The following is a 14892-nucleotide window of genomic DNA, read 5'->3' on the forward strand; positions in this document are numbered from 1 at the left end:
AGTGACAGTCCAGTTCTGGACTCTGATTTGGAGTCATTTGGGACTTTTCAGTCTAGAGTCTGTTTCTTCAGGTCTCCCCTCACCAGTAAATCTGTTAGCCATTTAACATCCTATAGTAAATCCCTTCCTGCTTACATTAGCTAGACTTTGTTCTCTGGGACTGAACCCAGAATCACAACACAAACACATCCCTGGTGATGCTGAAACAACTGGCTCTTGGGTAAAAGTATGCAAAGTCGATACATTTTACTGTTATGAAGGGTGTGTTACACACAATTTATAAATAATAATAAAATATACCACACTCTTATTGGAAATTCCATATAGCCAATCGATTCTCACAGAATGCTTTTGTTGACTTTGGCTGAACTCTTGTATCTGTAGCTAGACTATAGTCACAATTCAACCATGATTTTTTTTTTTTTTTGGTCCATACTCCGGGGTATGTGGGATCTTCCTGGAGCAGGGATACGAACCCGTGTCCTTTGCATTGGCAGGCAAATTCCCAACCACTGTATCACCTAGGAAGCCCCTCAACCATGATTTGACAAACGAATTTGCATCCCAATCTACTCCTTTCCCAGTAAATTTAAGATTATTGAGTCTGACTTGTAATCTACTGATAAACTATTTCTCACCCCCATGTAAATTATATTCATGAAATTGAAACCTCTTTTAGCTTTAACACCATGCATATCAGAACTTCAGCTGTTCATCAATGATATAACTTTTATGATGAATCTATGATGAGTCATTTTTAAATATTGGAAAAACATTTCCTTAATTTTCTTCTCTTTACAATGTAATGGCTACAGACCCAGCCCACTTTGAAATTTAATCTGCATCATAAACATTTTCTCTGTAGCTTTTCTTTTTAACACTTGTTCTTATTTATTTATTTATTTAGGCTGCGTTGGGTCTTTGATGCTGCACACGGGTTTTCTCTAGTTGCAGCGAGCAGGCGCTACTCTTCATTGCTGAGCGCGGGCTTCTCACCGCGTTGGTTTCTCTTGTCACCGAGCACGGGCTCTAGGCACGCGAGCTTCAGTTATTCTGGCTGGCGGGCTCTAGAGCACAGGCTCAGTAATTGTGGTGCATGGGCTTAGTTGCTCCGTAGCATGTGGGATCTTCCCGGACCAGGGATTGAATACGTGTCCCCTGGCAGATTCTTAACCACTACACCACCAGGAAAGCCCACTATAGCTTTTTTAAGACAATCAGCAAAACCATAAATCAAGACTGGACTTAGAGTGTCTGCCTATTTCCATTGTAGGCATACTCCCACCATGGCCGATTTTCAGCTACCAATGGGAAGTAACTGAACGTGGAATTGAGAAGAGATGTGCACAGTGGTATAGATTTCCACCACATGGATACGATAAGCAAAAGTAACCTCAAGAGCATAGATAATAGTAAAATGCAATACCATCCAGGAAACAAGTTTTTCAGTATTTATTACCCTTATTTTCAATATAAAGTATTTAATTGTAGGTTTATATAATTTCATTTTTAATAATTATTGTGTGTACTGACTTGCAAAATTCCAAAGAACTTAACAATCAGCTCTCACAGGCCAGGAAGAGCCAGCTCCAGCACACAACAATTCTTGCCCCCTACTTTTGTCTAAGGGCCGAATATTTCAAGGCTCATCTCCCACCTCACCTCCACCAGGAAGCCCTCCTTAGAGCCTTCAGCCTTTAGAGAGTTCCCCATTCTGAATTCTTGTAATTCACAGAGCTTGCACTAATCACTTGGTAGTTGGCCTTGACAACTTTGTTTGTCTACACTCAGAATATAGTGGAGAAGATATATAAGGAGAGAGAACCAGTCTTTTCCACCTGTGTATATCCCTCCGGAGCCTGAACCAATGTGTCATAACCTTGGCAAAGACTCGGCAAACGCCTGTGATGGCTTAACAGGTCAGCAACAAGTACATGCGGGATACTAAATATGGGAGTCTGGGGGCAGGATTCTGGCTCTGCTACTTACTGGTTAGGTGGCCTTTCTTAGAGCTTCAACTTCTTCATCTGTAAACTTGGAATAATAATATCTTCCTGGTAGAGCTATGGTGAAGATTTATGGTAGAATGGTACTAGGTACACGGTTATTTATCAAAGCACTGCTTGAAATAGCAAACGTTGAGATAACCTAAATATTCATCAATTAAGGAACTGGTTAGATAAAGTACAACTAGCTAGTGGTAAAAGAGGTACTAAGCTGGTGGTAAAAGAGAATGAATGAGTTCTTTAAGGTACTGATATGGAACAACCTACAGAAATACTTTTAAATGAAACATCAAAGTTCAGAACAGTCTGTATAGGATGACACCACTTACGAAAAAAAGGAAAAAATATATATACACTCATTTGCCTATATATACAGAGAATGTGTGCAGGACAGAGACATAAGAAACTGGTGCTGGTGGTGGTCTCTGGGGAAGGATACTCAGGGGGAGACGGGTAAGAGGGAGACCACTCTAGTGAATATTTTGAATTTTGAACCATGGGAAGTACTACCTATTCCAAAATAAACAAAAAAATATTAATGATGCTAGTAGAACTCCTAGCACAGGAGTGAAGAGCCTCAAAAAAATAGTGGCTCTTATGATGATGATGATGAAGAACTACTTAGGGTTTGAGCAGAGTCAACAGTTAACAGAAAGGTCGACTCAAATCCCAAATCCCAACTCCTGGGAAGAAGAGCTTTGGGGTCAGAGAGACCTGGATTGAACCCTGCCTCTGCCTCTCATCAACTGTGTGACCTTGAACAAGCCACTTAACCTTCCTTTCCACCTTTGTAAAATGGAAATAATGACAATACCAACCTCCTCTGGGTACACTGTAAGCACTCAGTAAGTGTTACATTTTCTTTTCATTATGAACCAACAGAGAAGTTGGCAAAGGACTTAAAGCCATGCACAAAACACAAAATTTAGATAGTAAACAAATGATTCATTTTGCTAGTAATCAGAACAAAATATAAGTTAAACCCTCAATGAGGTAGTAATTGCCACCTATTAAATTAAAAAACTTTTGAAAGAATGACTGGCAGAGGTTGGTGGCACTGGCAAAGTTGGACACTGCCGGGAACTAGAAAAAGTGGATCTCTCCTTTTGGAAAGCAATTTGTTCCAAGAGTCATAAAAATGACTTCAAGCAATTCCACTTTTGAAAATCTATTCTGAGGTGATGAGCTCACTTTTCCCTCACCGGAAAGTTTTATAATGTGGTTGTATAACTTTTACAATTTAAAGATTATAAAAAGTGGGACTCAGCTTCCCTGGTGGCGCAGTGGTTAGGAATCTGCCTGCCAATGCAGGGGACACGGGTTTGAGCCCTGGTCTGGGAAGATCCCACATGCCACGGAGCAACTAAGCCCATGAGCCACAACTACTGAGCCTGCATGCCACAGCTACTGAAGCTCTCGTGCCTAGAGCCTGTGCTCCACAACAAGAGAAGCCACTGCAATGAGAAACCTGCACACCACAACAAAGAGTAGCCCCCGCTCGCCACAACTAGAGAAAGCCGTGCACAGTAGTGAAGACCCAATGCAGCCAAAAATAAATAAATAATAACATAAATCTTAAAAAAAAAAAAAGTGGAACTTCCCTGGTGGTCCAGTGGTAAATAATCCGCCTTCCAATGCAGGGGATAGGGGTTCAATCTCTGTTCGTGTAACTAAGATCCCACATGCTGCGGAGCAACTAAGCCCGTGCACCACAACTACTAAGCCCAAGCACCTCAACTAGGGAGCTTACACGCCACAACTAGAGAGAAGCCTGTGCGCCACAATGAAAGATTTTACATGCCACAACTAAGACCTGACGCAGCCTAAAAAAAGAAAAGAAAAAAAAGTTAAATCTTAAAAAAAAAATTAAAAAAATAAAATAAAGATTATAAAAAGTGATGTGGCATTACTAAAATTCAAGAGCCAAATGCATAATTTAAATATATTACCTGTAAATAAACATGTATATACGCTCAAGGAGGGGGTACCCTCCCTCCACACCTGCCCTTTTTCTAACATAACAGCTATATCTTAACACAGCAACCCTCTGAGGGAGAGAAGCCGAAGTGCGTCCTTGTTTAGCCAGGACGTGGGCGCTCAGAAAAGGACACGTTACTAACCAGGGCTCTGCCCGGTCACCTGGCCACAGGACATTAGACTAGACACTCTCTTCCCAGCTTCACCACCCCCCACCCCAGACCTCTCACCTTACAGACAAACATGACGGAGGACGATTCTACAAAGTCCTTTGAGATCAGCTGCCCGTATGAGAACTTCTCTACCTTCCCCTGGATTACGAGCTTCCAGAGCTTCTCATCGGACCAGGAGTGAAACAGATCCATCTTCCTGAGAAGAAAAGCCTGTTAGACTTCATCGCCCTTCATCCCCAAAGGGGCTCAGCACTTAGTGATTCCTGGAAAAGGAACATGTTCTCCTGCTCTTGCAAAGGCCTGAGGTGGAAGATTTCACACATACCCTGCCCGATAGCCTAGCCTACAGCCATCTCCTGTCACTTGTCCTTTGCTCCCCTGCCCTATTCTGGAGGCCCTGCCCTCCAGCTGCTCCCCTCACTACACTTCAGATGCACCTGGGGTGATCGGAGCTCTGCTTCTCTCACTTCCACTCCTCCCTCCAGGAGCTTCTTCTGGCTGAATCCCCTGCCAACCTAGCTACGACCAAGCTACTCTCATTCCAAGGAGCACCTGAGAGTTCCTCACTTCAGCTCACCGGCTGTTCTGTCCCCCAGCAAAGCAGCCTGGGCCCTACCTTTGTTTTGGGCAACTCATTCCAGCCCCTGTCTCCTCCAGTCTATTGGCTTCCGATCCTCAGCCCTGGGCCTGGGAATGGGGGGCGTCTGGACTCTCCTCTTTTGGCCTGTTGGTGCCCTGTGGTGGAAGGCCCACCCCGCAGTGACCACCCCTTCCCCTAACTTGAACCTCATACACCGCCAATCATGGGCTTTCCTTCCCTCACAGGTGGCCCCGCGGGGCTGCTAACAAAAATCATCTTAGCTCTGCTCAGCTCCAACAGATTACGAGCTCAGAACGCGGTGACTCGGGCCTCAACCTGCGGGTGGTGGGAGGGGGCACCGAGCTCCATCCAGGGCATCAAAGGGGAACAGGGTCGGTGCCACGTCCAAGGAGGAGAAAGGTCTGGAGACACAGGAGGAAAGTGGGGCCACCACAGAAGGAGCACCTCCTGGGCCAAGACTGGGCCACACACTTCCCACAATCACCTCATTTGATTCTTACAATGAGAGAGGAATCGTTTACCCCCATTTTACAGGGCAGGAGATTAAAGCCCAGAGAGGCGAAGGGACCTATCTAGGGTCCCATGGCGGGTAAGCCGAAGAGCTGAGATTAGAACACAGTCCTATTTTTCTTCCATTGTGTGAAGAAATGAATGGCCCCCCCTTCAGGACTGAACCCCCCCTCTTCGGGCTGCAGCCCTTCATGCAGATGGCTCTCTCTCAGCTCCAGCCCGCAGGGCCTGACCCCCCTGCTCATCACGCTTCCCTGCGGCCCTGCAAACCTACAACCTGTATTCTCAGTGCCAGTGCAGATATTCCACTTGATTTTCACTCTCTGCCTCAAGGTGAGTACCTAAAGGTAACTAAGTGAGCACCTGCATGTGCCCGGCGCTGTGACAACCCAGGGCTGACCATGCTGAAGAAGGTGCCCTGGCCACTGTGCTGCTTCCTGTCTGATGGCACAAATAAACTCTATAGAAAGTGTTATGGGATCAAGAGTCATAGTTTGGATGGGGCTTTATGGAAACACAGGGTATGACAGAAGCCCTGAGGGGGCACCCTCTCTATTCTGGGGTGAGGGAAGGTGGGCTTGGTTAGTGAGGTGGGGCAGTGAAGCCCAGGAACTTCTGAGCCAGACATTCTGGACACATCACCATCCTGAGCCTTGCTTCCCTCACTATAAACTGGGGAGAAAAAGAGAAACGGCATCATGAGATTGAATGTGAGATTAGAGAAAACGGGTGGTACAAAGGGCTGAGCACCTGCCCGGCCCAGCCAGTGCTCGATGCGTGTTAGCTGTTCCGTCGTTACTATCCCATAAGGAAGGGACATGTGAGCTGCCACCTGAAGGTGTGTTAGAAGTTTGCTGGACCAAGAAGTTGGGTGGGTGGTGGGTACCGAAGAGCATTCCAAGCAGAAAGAACAGCGCTAGTGTTCCCCGCTGGGCCTAGGACAAAGGTGCCTAAGAAATACACAGAGGGAAGATGCTGGCTGGTGGAGTTACCTGAAAAATTCAAACCGAAGTTGAGCATCCTTTTTAACTTCTTGATCCAGTTTATTGGCAAGGAAGTCCTCTCTGTCAACAACCAAGAACTCTGTCTCCTCCATACAGACCACGGTGGCCCTCCTCACTGAAGAAGTCAGAAAGCCCACCTCCTGTTGGGTGGACAGGGGCGAAGGCTAGTGAGAGGCCACCCCCGGCTTTCTGCCCGCAGCCTTGACCATCTCTTCCCTGCTTCCACCTCCCCCCAGAAATCTCTCCTCCCTAGACGGCAGCTTCCCTGGCCCGTCCTGTGCCCCTGCTCACTCCCCGCTTCTGTGGGCCCACTTCCCCTCCTTCTCAACATGCTGCCTGTGGAAAAGAGGCAGCCGGCTTGACCAGGGCAGAGGAAGGAAGCTGGAGAGGCCCTGCTGAGGAGTCACTGCATAAAGAGGGGGTTATAGAGGGAACATACTCTTTAAATAGCACAGATGAAGCGGTAGGACTTGGACATCACCGGGTCCAACTCAATCGGCATTTGACAGGTAAGGGCGCTAGGACCCACGGCAGGGCAGTGACCCTCGCAGAGTGAAAGGCAGGACTGGGCCTGGCCTAGAGGTTTCAGCGGGAGTCTTGTCACACCCCCAACCCTGCCCCAGGAAGGCAGACCCTTCCCCCATGCCTACCCCGAAACAGCTGCCCTTTTGCAGCAGCATCGGGTGGGGGTCCAGGAAGGCACTGCTGCCATCCTCGTCCTCGGTCACGGCCACCGTGCCCACGTAGATGAAATAAAAGCTGTTGCCCCTCTGGCCCTTCTTGACAATCACACGCCTGCGACCAAACCTGGGAAAGGACCACAGCCAGCTGATCTGGTAGCAACGCAGAGCCCGGTCCCTGTGGGGAGGAGATCTGCACCGGCCGCGCTCATTGCTCTGGAGTATGAAAGCACAGACTGGGACTGGAAGGGACCTCAGAACAGCCCAGCCCTGGCTCTACCAAGCTGGACCTCTTCGCTAACCTTTGTCCAGCTGCCCGTCTCCATCAGACGGAAGCTTCTGGAGAGCAGAGACTTCGTCAGTCTGCTTAGGCATGTAAGTAAATGCTCAATGAACGGTCGCTGAATAAATGAATGAACACATGCTGGAAGCAATGGATGAGTAGCTAAATGATTCTGAGCACTGGCTTTAAAGTCAGAGCAGGATCCAAATCCTGGTTCTGCCCTTAGCTCTGGGACACTAGGGAACTCATATCCCCTCTCTGAGCCTCAGTTACTCTTGTCTGTAAGGCGCAGATGAGCATACCCAGAATGAGATGGATAAATGGTCTTATTATGACCCCTAATAGCTCACTACCCAACTGGGAACCTTTAGGGCAGAGGCACCTTCAGAGCAAACTAAGAGTTCTTACCCTCCGAGAAGGACAGTTTCTGTATTTCAAATGCAAGTTCAAATCTCACTTCTTTTTAATATATTAATTTCCTTCCTTCATTCAATAAGTTAGACAAATACCAATGGTGTCTATCAGGCATAGTGATAGAAACCATAAATTTTGTTCTCAAAATAATGGTTAAGTACAGGAAGTAAATAAGGTTTTAAAATGCTTTAAGAGAGGTAAAGCACAGGCTAATTCAGAAGCATAGAGAAAGAGAACTTAACCTAGTTTAGGGAGGCCAGAGAGGGCTCTAGGATGGTGGCTGGAGTGATCCAGGTGGACAGAGAGGTGGAAGATTGTCCTTGGCAGAGGGACCACCATGTCCAAAGGCACAGAGATGGCTGGAAGCCTGGCACATTCAAAGAAATAACAGTAAGCTCCATTAGAGAGGACAATGTACAAACCGGAGGCTTTATCAATGGAGGAAAGAGGAGATGGCCCAGGTGACAGTGACTAGAAGGGAGAAGGCAGGCATACTCAGCCTGGAAATAAGACTTTGGGGACAAGAGAACACAGGTCCACCTTTAGTCCAGGGTAGACCCTCAGCAACCATCTAGCTAAATCTACATTTTGGGGGTGAAGAGGTATCTCATACAGCAGATATCTGTTTTTGCTGCCAAGCATCTGGTCACCTTTTTCCACCAACTGCACCCTGATTTTACTTTGGGGGAAACACCTTTTCTTGACTCTTAGACAATCAGAGCATCATTGACCCAATAGTGATTCAAGTGAGGTCAACCTGGTTCAGAAAGAACTAATCCCAAGGTTTTCACTTGACTGGGAAGATGTATTCTCTCTTTCCCAATGGACTGAACCTGGAAGTTTGGAGCTGTGGCTGTAGCAGCTGGCTTGCCATCATGAAGGGAGAGTCTCAGACAGAGACTCTCCTTTACATTTGCATAAGCTGCTTATGCAAACAAAGCGCCAAGAGATGGAGAGAGACTGACACAAATGTGGGTCCTGGTGACACTGAGCCCCTGAATCCAGCTGAGCCTGAAGCTGGAGAACTATCCCAGGACTTTTCAGATATGTGAGCCACCAATGCATTCCCTTAGGCTGGGTTTTCTGTCACTTGGAAGTGGAAGAATCCTATCTAATCTGCTAATTCCAGTCCCAGAAATAGTAATCAGCAACTAGCAGAGGGCTTTAACAATCACCACCTCCTGATGCTCACAAAAAGCCTGTAAAATTCATATTATTATCCCTATATCACTCATGGGGATACTAGGCTCAGAAAGGTTAAGTGGCTTGCCTGAGGTCACACAGCAGATGGGGCATTAAATTCCAGAGCTTCTAGGCCTGTGTTTTTTTTTCTTTCTGTGACACCATTCTGCCTGCTATAGAATCTTACTTTAAGACAGCAGTGATGTCCTCTCTTTTTCACTGGGCTAGAACAAAGCAGACGGTTCCCTCTGCCTGGAATGTCCTGTCTACACTTCCACCTGTCAACCTACCTATTCAAATGCCACCTCTTCTGTGAAACTCCCTTGGCCAAGCCAGGTGGAAGGTTACTTCCTCCCCCGGCTTATTATCTGTGAAATGGACCCTGCGTGGGTCACAAAGGGCCGTAATCTATAGTTAGTTGTGGTTATGTTCTAGACTGTGACATCTATGAAGGATGATAGGGCACAAACCTATACTGACCTTACATCTTAGATTTTCAAGACAGGCCTTACCTCAAATATTCTGCTAGGCTGCCCCCCTGAGGCCACTGAAATATCCTGGAAATAACTATTTCCACATGCACCTCTTAGGCTTCTCTATTACAAGGGATTTACATGTTCCTTTTTTGTGTGTCATGGACCAATTGACAATCTGGTGAAGCCTTCACAGAACAAAGTTTTAAATGTATAAATGAAATAATATACAGGGACTCCCCTGGTTGCACAGTGGTTAAGAATCTACCTGCCAGTGAAGGGGACATGTGTTCGATCCCTAGGCCAGGAAGATCCCACATGCCACGGAGCAACTAAGCCTGTGAGCCACAACTACTGAACCTGCACTCTAGAGCCCATGAGCCACAACTACTGAGCCCACGTGTGTCGCAACTACTGAAGCCCGAATGCCTAGAGCCTGTGGTCTGCAACAAGAGAAGTCACTGCAATGAGAAGCCCACGCACCACAATGAAGAGTAGCCCCTGCTTGCCACAACTAGAGAAAAGCCCGCGCGCAGCAACGAAGATCCAACGCAGCCAAGAAATAAATTAAATAAATAAATTAATAATAATAATAAACAGCAGAATTACAGTTAACAAAAAACCAAGTTTGTGATATAGCAATATATGCACCTCTTTATTAAGGCACTGAAAAACAAGAGCCAGAGTAGATCTAATAACTACCATCAGTTCGAAGATGTGATAAATCTAAATTATCTTCTGAGAAATCTGCAACAACTTGAATATGTGATAATACATGTAATTTCTTTTGGTAAAAAAAAGTTACACAGTGGTTTGTTACCTACATTCATGACTGAAGGAAATTATAAATTTCAGAGGTTAATGAAAATATAGATATAATATTTTTCCTCATCCAAGTTGTTCCTACCTGGATGTGGTACCTCATCTGTGATCCCTTCTGGCTTTCAGGGCCTGGATTTGAGTCTCGGCTCTGCTACTTACTTTCTGGGTGAACTAGGATGAGTCATTTCCCCCCTCCCCGAGCCTCAGTTTTCTCATCTGAAAAATGAGGGAATTAGACTAGATCCTTTCCGAGGTTCCAACTAGATCCTTTCCAGACTCAGTGGCTCCTTAATTCTGGGTAGTTTCTCAATGAATGGCTGAGACACAGTGTGCTGCAGTCATAATGGTGAGTGTGAAGGTGCAGTGACAGATGGCTTCTCACAGCTGACACCCCACAGAGGGGCTGGTGGACCTGCCATGGCCTTCGCAGCTGGGCCCTTTTTGCCCAGCCCAGCCCCAGCCCAGGGGCCAAGGGGTGTGCCCCTTACTGACCTTTCAAAGCGTATGACCTTGGCCAGGAGCAGCTGCAGGGGCTCCGAGTAGTTCTGGTAACTATCCAGAACCTGCAGGAGGTTACAGAGGGACTGGATCTCGTGCTCTGCCCTCCAAGCGGGCTTCTTCTGCGCAATCTGAATGGCCCTTGGAGGGAAGTGACCCTGGGGAGAGAGAGCCAAAGTGACACAGAGGACCCAGCAGTTTCCCCCAAGGGGCTGGCAGGCAACTCCCCACACTCTTGCTTTCACACTTTTCCACCCCCCAAACAACAGCGGCTGACTTGGAAGGAGTGCTTCCTGTGTGCCAGGCATTGGGACAGGCACCTTACACACACTGTCTCATTGCATCTTTACCTAAAGAAGTGAGGCATGAGTATTATCCCCTTTGATAGATGAAGACGCTGAGGCAGGATTATTACCTAGATCTGCTACATGCCAAGGCCTATATCCCCAACTACTCGTCATACTACCTCTGCCGTCCACTGACACCCCCCCACCCAGGTCAATAATGGGGCTCCCTGGGCTCCAGGGGCCCTTTGACACACTTCAGTCATGGGAGACCTCCCCTGCCTCAACCTATGACTCAGCATGCTCTGGGAGCCTAAGGAACAAAGAGGACCTACAGAGGCTCTTAGCTAACCCTCAGGAGCCAGGACCTGTGGACCAGGGCGCGGGCAGATCTACCTGTTAGCTCACCACTCCTACCTGCCGGGGAAATGGCACTGCGAGTTGTTAACACCCTGCACGCGCTGCCCACTGCACTTAGGAGGAAAGCTTAACTCCTACCATAGCCTGGGGCCCCCCATGCTCTGACGCCCTACCTGCCTACTGCCCCCCCAACTTCACCTCCTGCCTCTCCCCTTTATTCTCTAGTCTCCAGCCTTCTACCCATCTCTTGCGTGTGCCAAGCTCATTTCTGTCTTTCGGTCTTTGCTTGGGCTGTTTCCTCTGCCTGGAATGTTCCTCCCCTGAGTTTTCCTGTGGGTATGTGGAGAGGGCTGCGGCCGCCTCCTCCTCATTCTGCTCTCAGCTCATGTGGCACCACCTCCTCCGGGAGTCTCCTCTGGATCATCTGAGCTAAAATAGCAGACCCCTTCCCAGCACTCTGCAGGCTCTGAATCACTATCTTCAAAGCATTTAATGCTTTCTGAAATGGTCTTATTCTTTTGTGTTAATGTGGATATTACCTGTCATTTCCTCGCCCTACACATACACACACACACACACACACACACACACACAAGTGTCTAGAGCTGCATCGTCCAATATGGCAGCCAACAGCCACAGGTGTCTGTCTAAGTTTCAATTAAATTAGATAAAAAATTAGTCCCTCAGTCACACTAATGACAAGTGCTCAAGAGCTACGTGTGTCTGTTGGCTACTGTATTGGATAATGCAGACTACTAAACATTTCCATCGTTGCAGAAAGTTCGACTGGACAACAGTGCTCTAGAATATAAGCCCCAACATAAACACCCTAGTGGCCTCATCTACCTTTTTTACCACTCTAGAATAATGTCTCACGTGTAGCGGACACTCAACAAAATAAATATTTATGGAAGGAAGGAATGAATACCTCAGTCTTACATAACAGTAACTGTCATAGAAGCAAAAGGAAAGTGGGACATGATGCAGAATTCTGGTCATCACACCACAGATCTGAAGCCTTGCATATTCACTCAAAAAGGCAGTGCAGCACAGTGGTTAGAAGCACACAGGCTCTGCTGCCAGGTGCCTGGGCTTGAACTTTGTCCTGCAACTTCCCAGCTGTGTCCTAGTGCAAGTCTCTTCTCCCGGAGCCCGTGTTTCTCTGCCTGATAATAACAGAAACTATATGTACAAATAGAGTTAATATGTGTCAAGGGCTTATAATGTGCCCCGCACAGAGCAAGGGCTATGGAAATGTGGGTCTTTTTTATGGTCTGAATCCAATCTTTCTCCTTTCTCTCTCTTACTCTCAATAACCCATTAGGATTTCTGTCATAGTGTCTATTTATGGCAAAACAGATGCCTCTGCCTTCTATGAACCAAACTTATTTTGGGGGCCTACTTAGGGCCCAAATTCCTGCAGGAAATCCTTCTTACCACCCCAACCCCTGAGACTCCCTTTTGTGATTCCTACAGAACTGACAGTTTGTTATTTAACCTTCTGGGTAAGTTTCATCACCTTAACTGCGAATTAGCTCCTTAAGGGCAGATGCGAATGTTACACAACCTAGCACAGTCATCCTTGTCCCTCAGTATCCACCAAGTGGGGAGGAGGGATTGGTTCCCGGACCCCTGCCAATGCCAAAATCTGCAGGTGCTCAAGTCCCTTACCTAAAATGATGCAGTATTTTCACATCCTCCCAAATACTTTGAATCATCTCTAGATTACTTATAATACCTAATGCAGGGACTTTCCTGGTGGCGCATGGTTAAGAATCCGCCTGCCAATGCAGGCGACACAGGTTCGATCCCTGGCCTGGGAAGATCCCACATGCCTCAGAGCAACTAAGCCCATGCACCACAACTACTGAGTCTGCACCCTACAGCCTGTGAGCCACAGCTACTGAGCCCATGTGCTGCAACAACTGAAGCCCATGTGCCGCAACAACTGAAGCCCATGCACCTGGAGCCCGTGCTCCACAATGGGAGAGGCCACCACAGTAAGAAGCCCACGCACCGCAATGAAGAGTAGCCCCCACTCACCGCAACTAGAGAAAGCCTGTGTGCAGCAATGAAGACTCAACACAGCCAATAAATAAATAACTAAATATTTTAAAAATACCTAATGTAATGTAAATACTATGTAAATAGTTGTAAATACAATAAATAGTTGCTGACTGCAAGTATTATTCATGTTTTGCTTTTTGGAACTTTCTGGAATTTTTCTTTTCTGAATATTTTCTATCTGTGGTTGGTTGAATCCACAGATGTGGAACCCGCAGATACAGAGAGCCGACTGTATTCCCCACCACCAGACACAGATCTAGGCCTACCTTAGGAGCTTATAAACATATCAGGAATGGGTAAAAGGGAATATTACTCAAACAGAGCCCTGCCTGTTTCTCACACACCATTTCTCAGCACTGCCACCCTCACTCGCTTCAGGCCAGCCATTCCCTCACTGTGTTCCTCTAGCACACAGGAAGGAAAAAGGAAAATAAGGGGGCTGCCCATAATCCCAACGCCCAGAATTAGCCATTAACATGTGGCATTCTTGTTTCCTGCCTTTGTCTTATGTACAAATAAAATTTTTGAAAATAACACAATACATGACTTTTCTCCATTAAAAATCAGAACAATATAGATAACTAAAATCCCCTTGTACCATGCTACCCCTAATCTAGACCTGCTCTCCACCACCAGAGTTAACCATTTATTTACATATATTATTACACACTTATGCATGTGACCACAGAATATGTAGAGAATTGTTTTATTATTTACATAAATGTTAGACTGCTGACATCATTTATGCAACTTGCTTTTTTTTTTCACTCAATGTTTTTTTTTAAACTGTGTTTTAGAAATGTACCCATTGGGACTTCCCTGGTGGCACAGTAGTAGAATCCACTTGCCAGTGCAGGGGACATGGGTTTGATCCCTAGTCCAAGAAGATCCCACATGTTGAGGAGCAACTAAGCCTGTGTGTCACAATTACCGAGGCTGCACTCTAGAGCACGCAAGTCACAGCCACTGAGCCCACATGCCTAAAGCCCATGCTCTGCAACAAGAGAAGCCACCGCAATGAGAAGCCCATGCACCGCAACCAAGAGTAGCCCCCACTCACCACAACTAGAGAAAGCCCATGCGCAGCAACGAAGACCCAATAAAGCCAAAATAAATAAATAAACAAACAAGCAATCAAGCAAGACTATTTAAAGAATAAAATATTCAAGAAATTAACTCATTAAAAAAAATGTGCCCATTGTTTCCGATGTCTCACAAATGCTATAATAAACGAGTCTATGATTCTAAGCCTCCATAATTTTTAGGATTTTTTTAAAAATTTATTTTATTTTATCTTTGGCTGCGTTGGGTCTGTGTTGCTGCGTGCTGGCTTTCTCTACTAGTGGTGAGCAGGGGCTACTCTGTGTCACAGTGCGCAGGCTTCTCAATATGGTGCCTTCTCTTCTACAGCACAGGTTCTAGGCATGTGGGCTTCAGCAGTTGTGGCACGTGGGCTCAGTAGTTGTGGCTCGTGGACTCTAGAATGCAGGCTCAGTAGTTGTGGTGCATGAGCTTAGTTGCTCTGCAGCATGTGGGATCTTCCTGGACCAGGGCTCGA

The 14892-nt window shown here is 46.6% G+C and overlaps 1 protein-coding gene across 1 annotated transcript in view; it reads right to left on the reverse strand.

Annotated features, from left to right (window-relative positions):
- CNBD2 (cyclic nucleotide binding domain containing 2) overlaps window positions 1–14892 on the reverse strand; it is a 58652-nt gene that overhangs the window by 24551 nt on the left and 19209 nt on the right. Inside the window, exons 5-8 of the mRNA XM_057704051.1 lie at window positions 10618–10781; window positions 6922–7078; window positions 6260–6411; window positions 4214–4352 (exon numbers count right to left, since the gene is read on the reverse strand). Coding sequence (XP_057560034.1) covers window positions 4214–4352; window positions 6260–6411; window positions 6922–7078; window positions 10618–10781 — 612 coding nt within the window. The remainder of the gene's footprint in view (window positions 1–4213; window positions 4353–6259; window positions 6412–6921; window positions 7079–10617; window positions 10782–14892) is intronic.

The sequence above is a fragment of the Hippopotamus amphibius genome, chromosome 12, assembly GCF_030028045.1.
Source record: "Hippopotamus amphibius kiboko isolate mHipAmp2 chromosome 12, mHipAmp2.hap2, whole genome shotgun sequence".
Lineage (NCBI taxonomy): Eukaryota > Metazoa > Chordata > Mammalia > Artiodactyla > Hippopotamidae > Hippopotamus > Hippopotamus amphibius.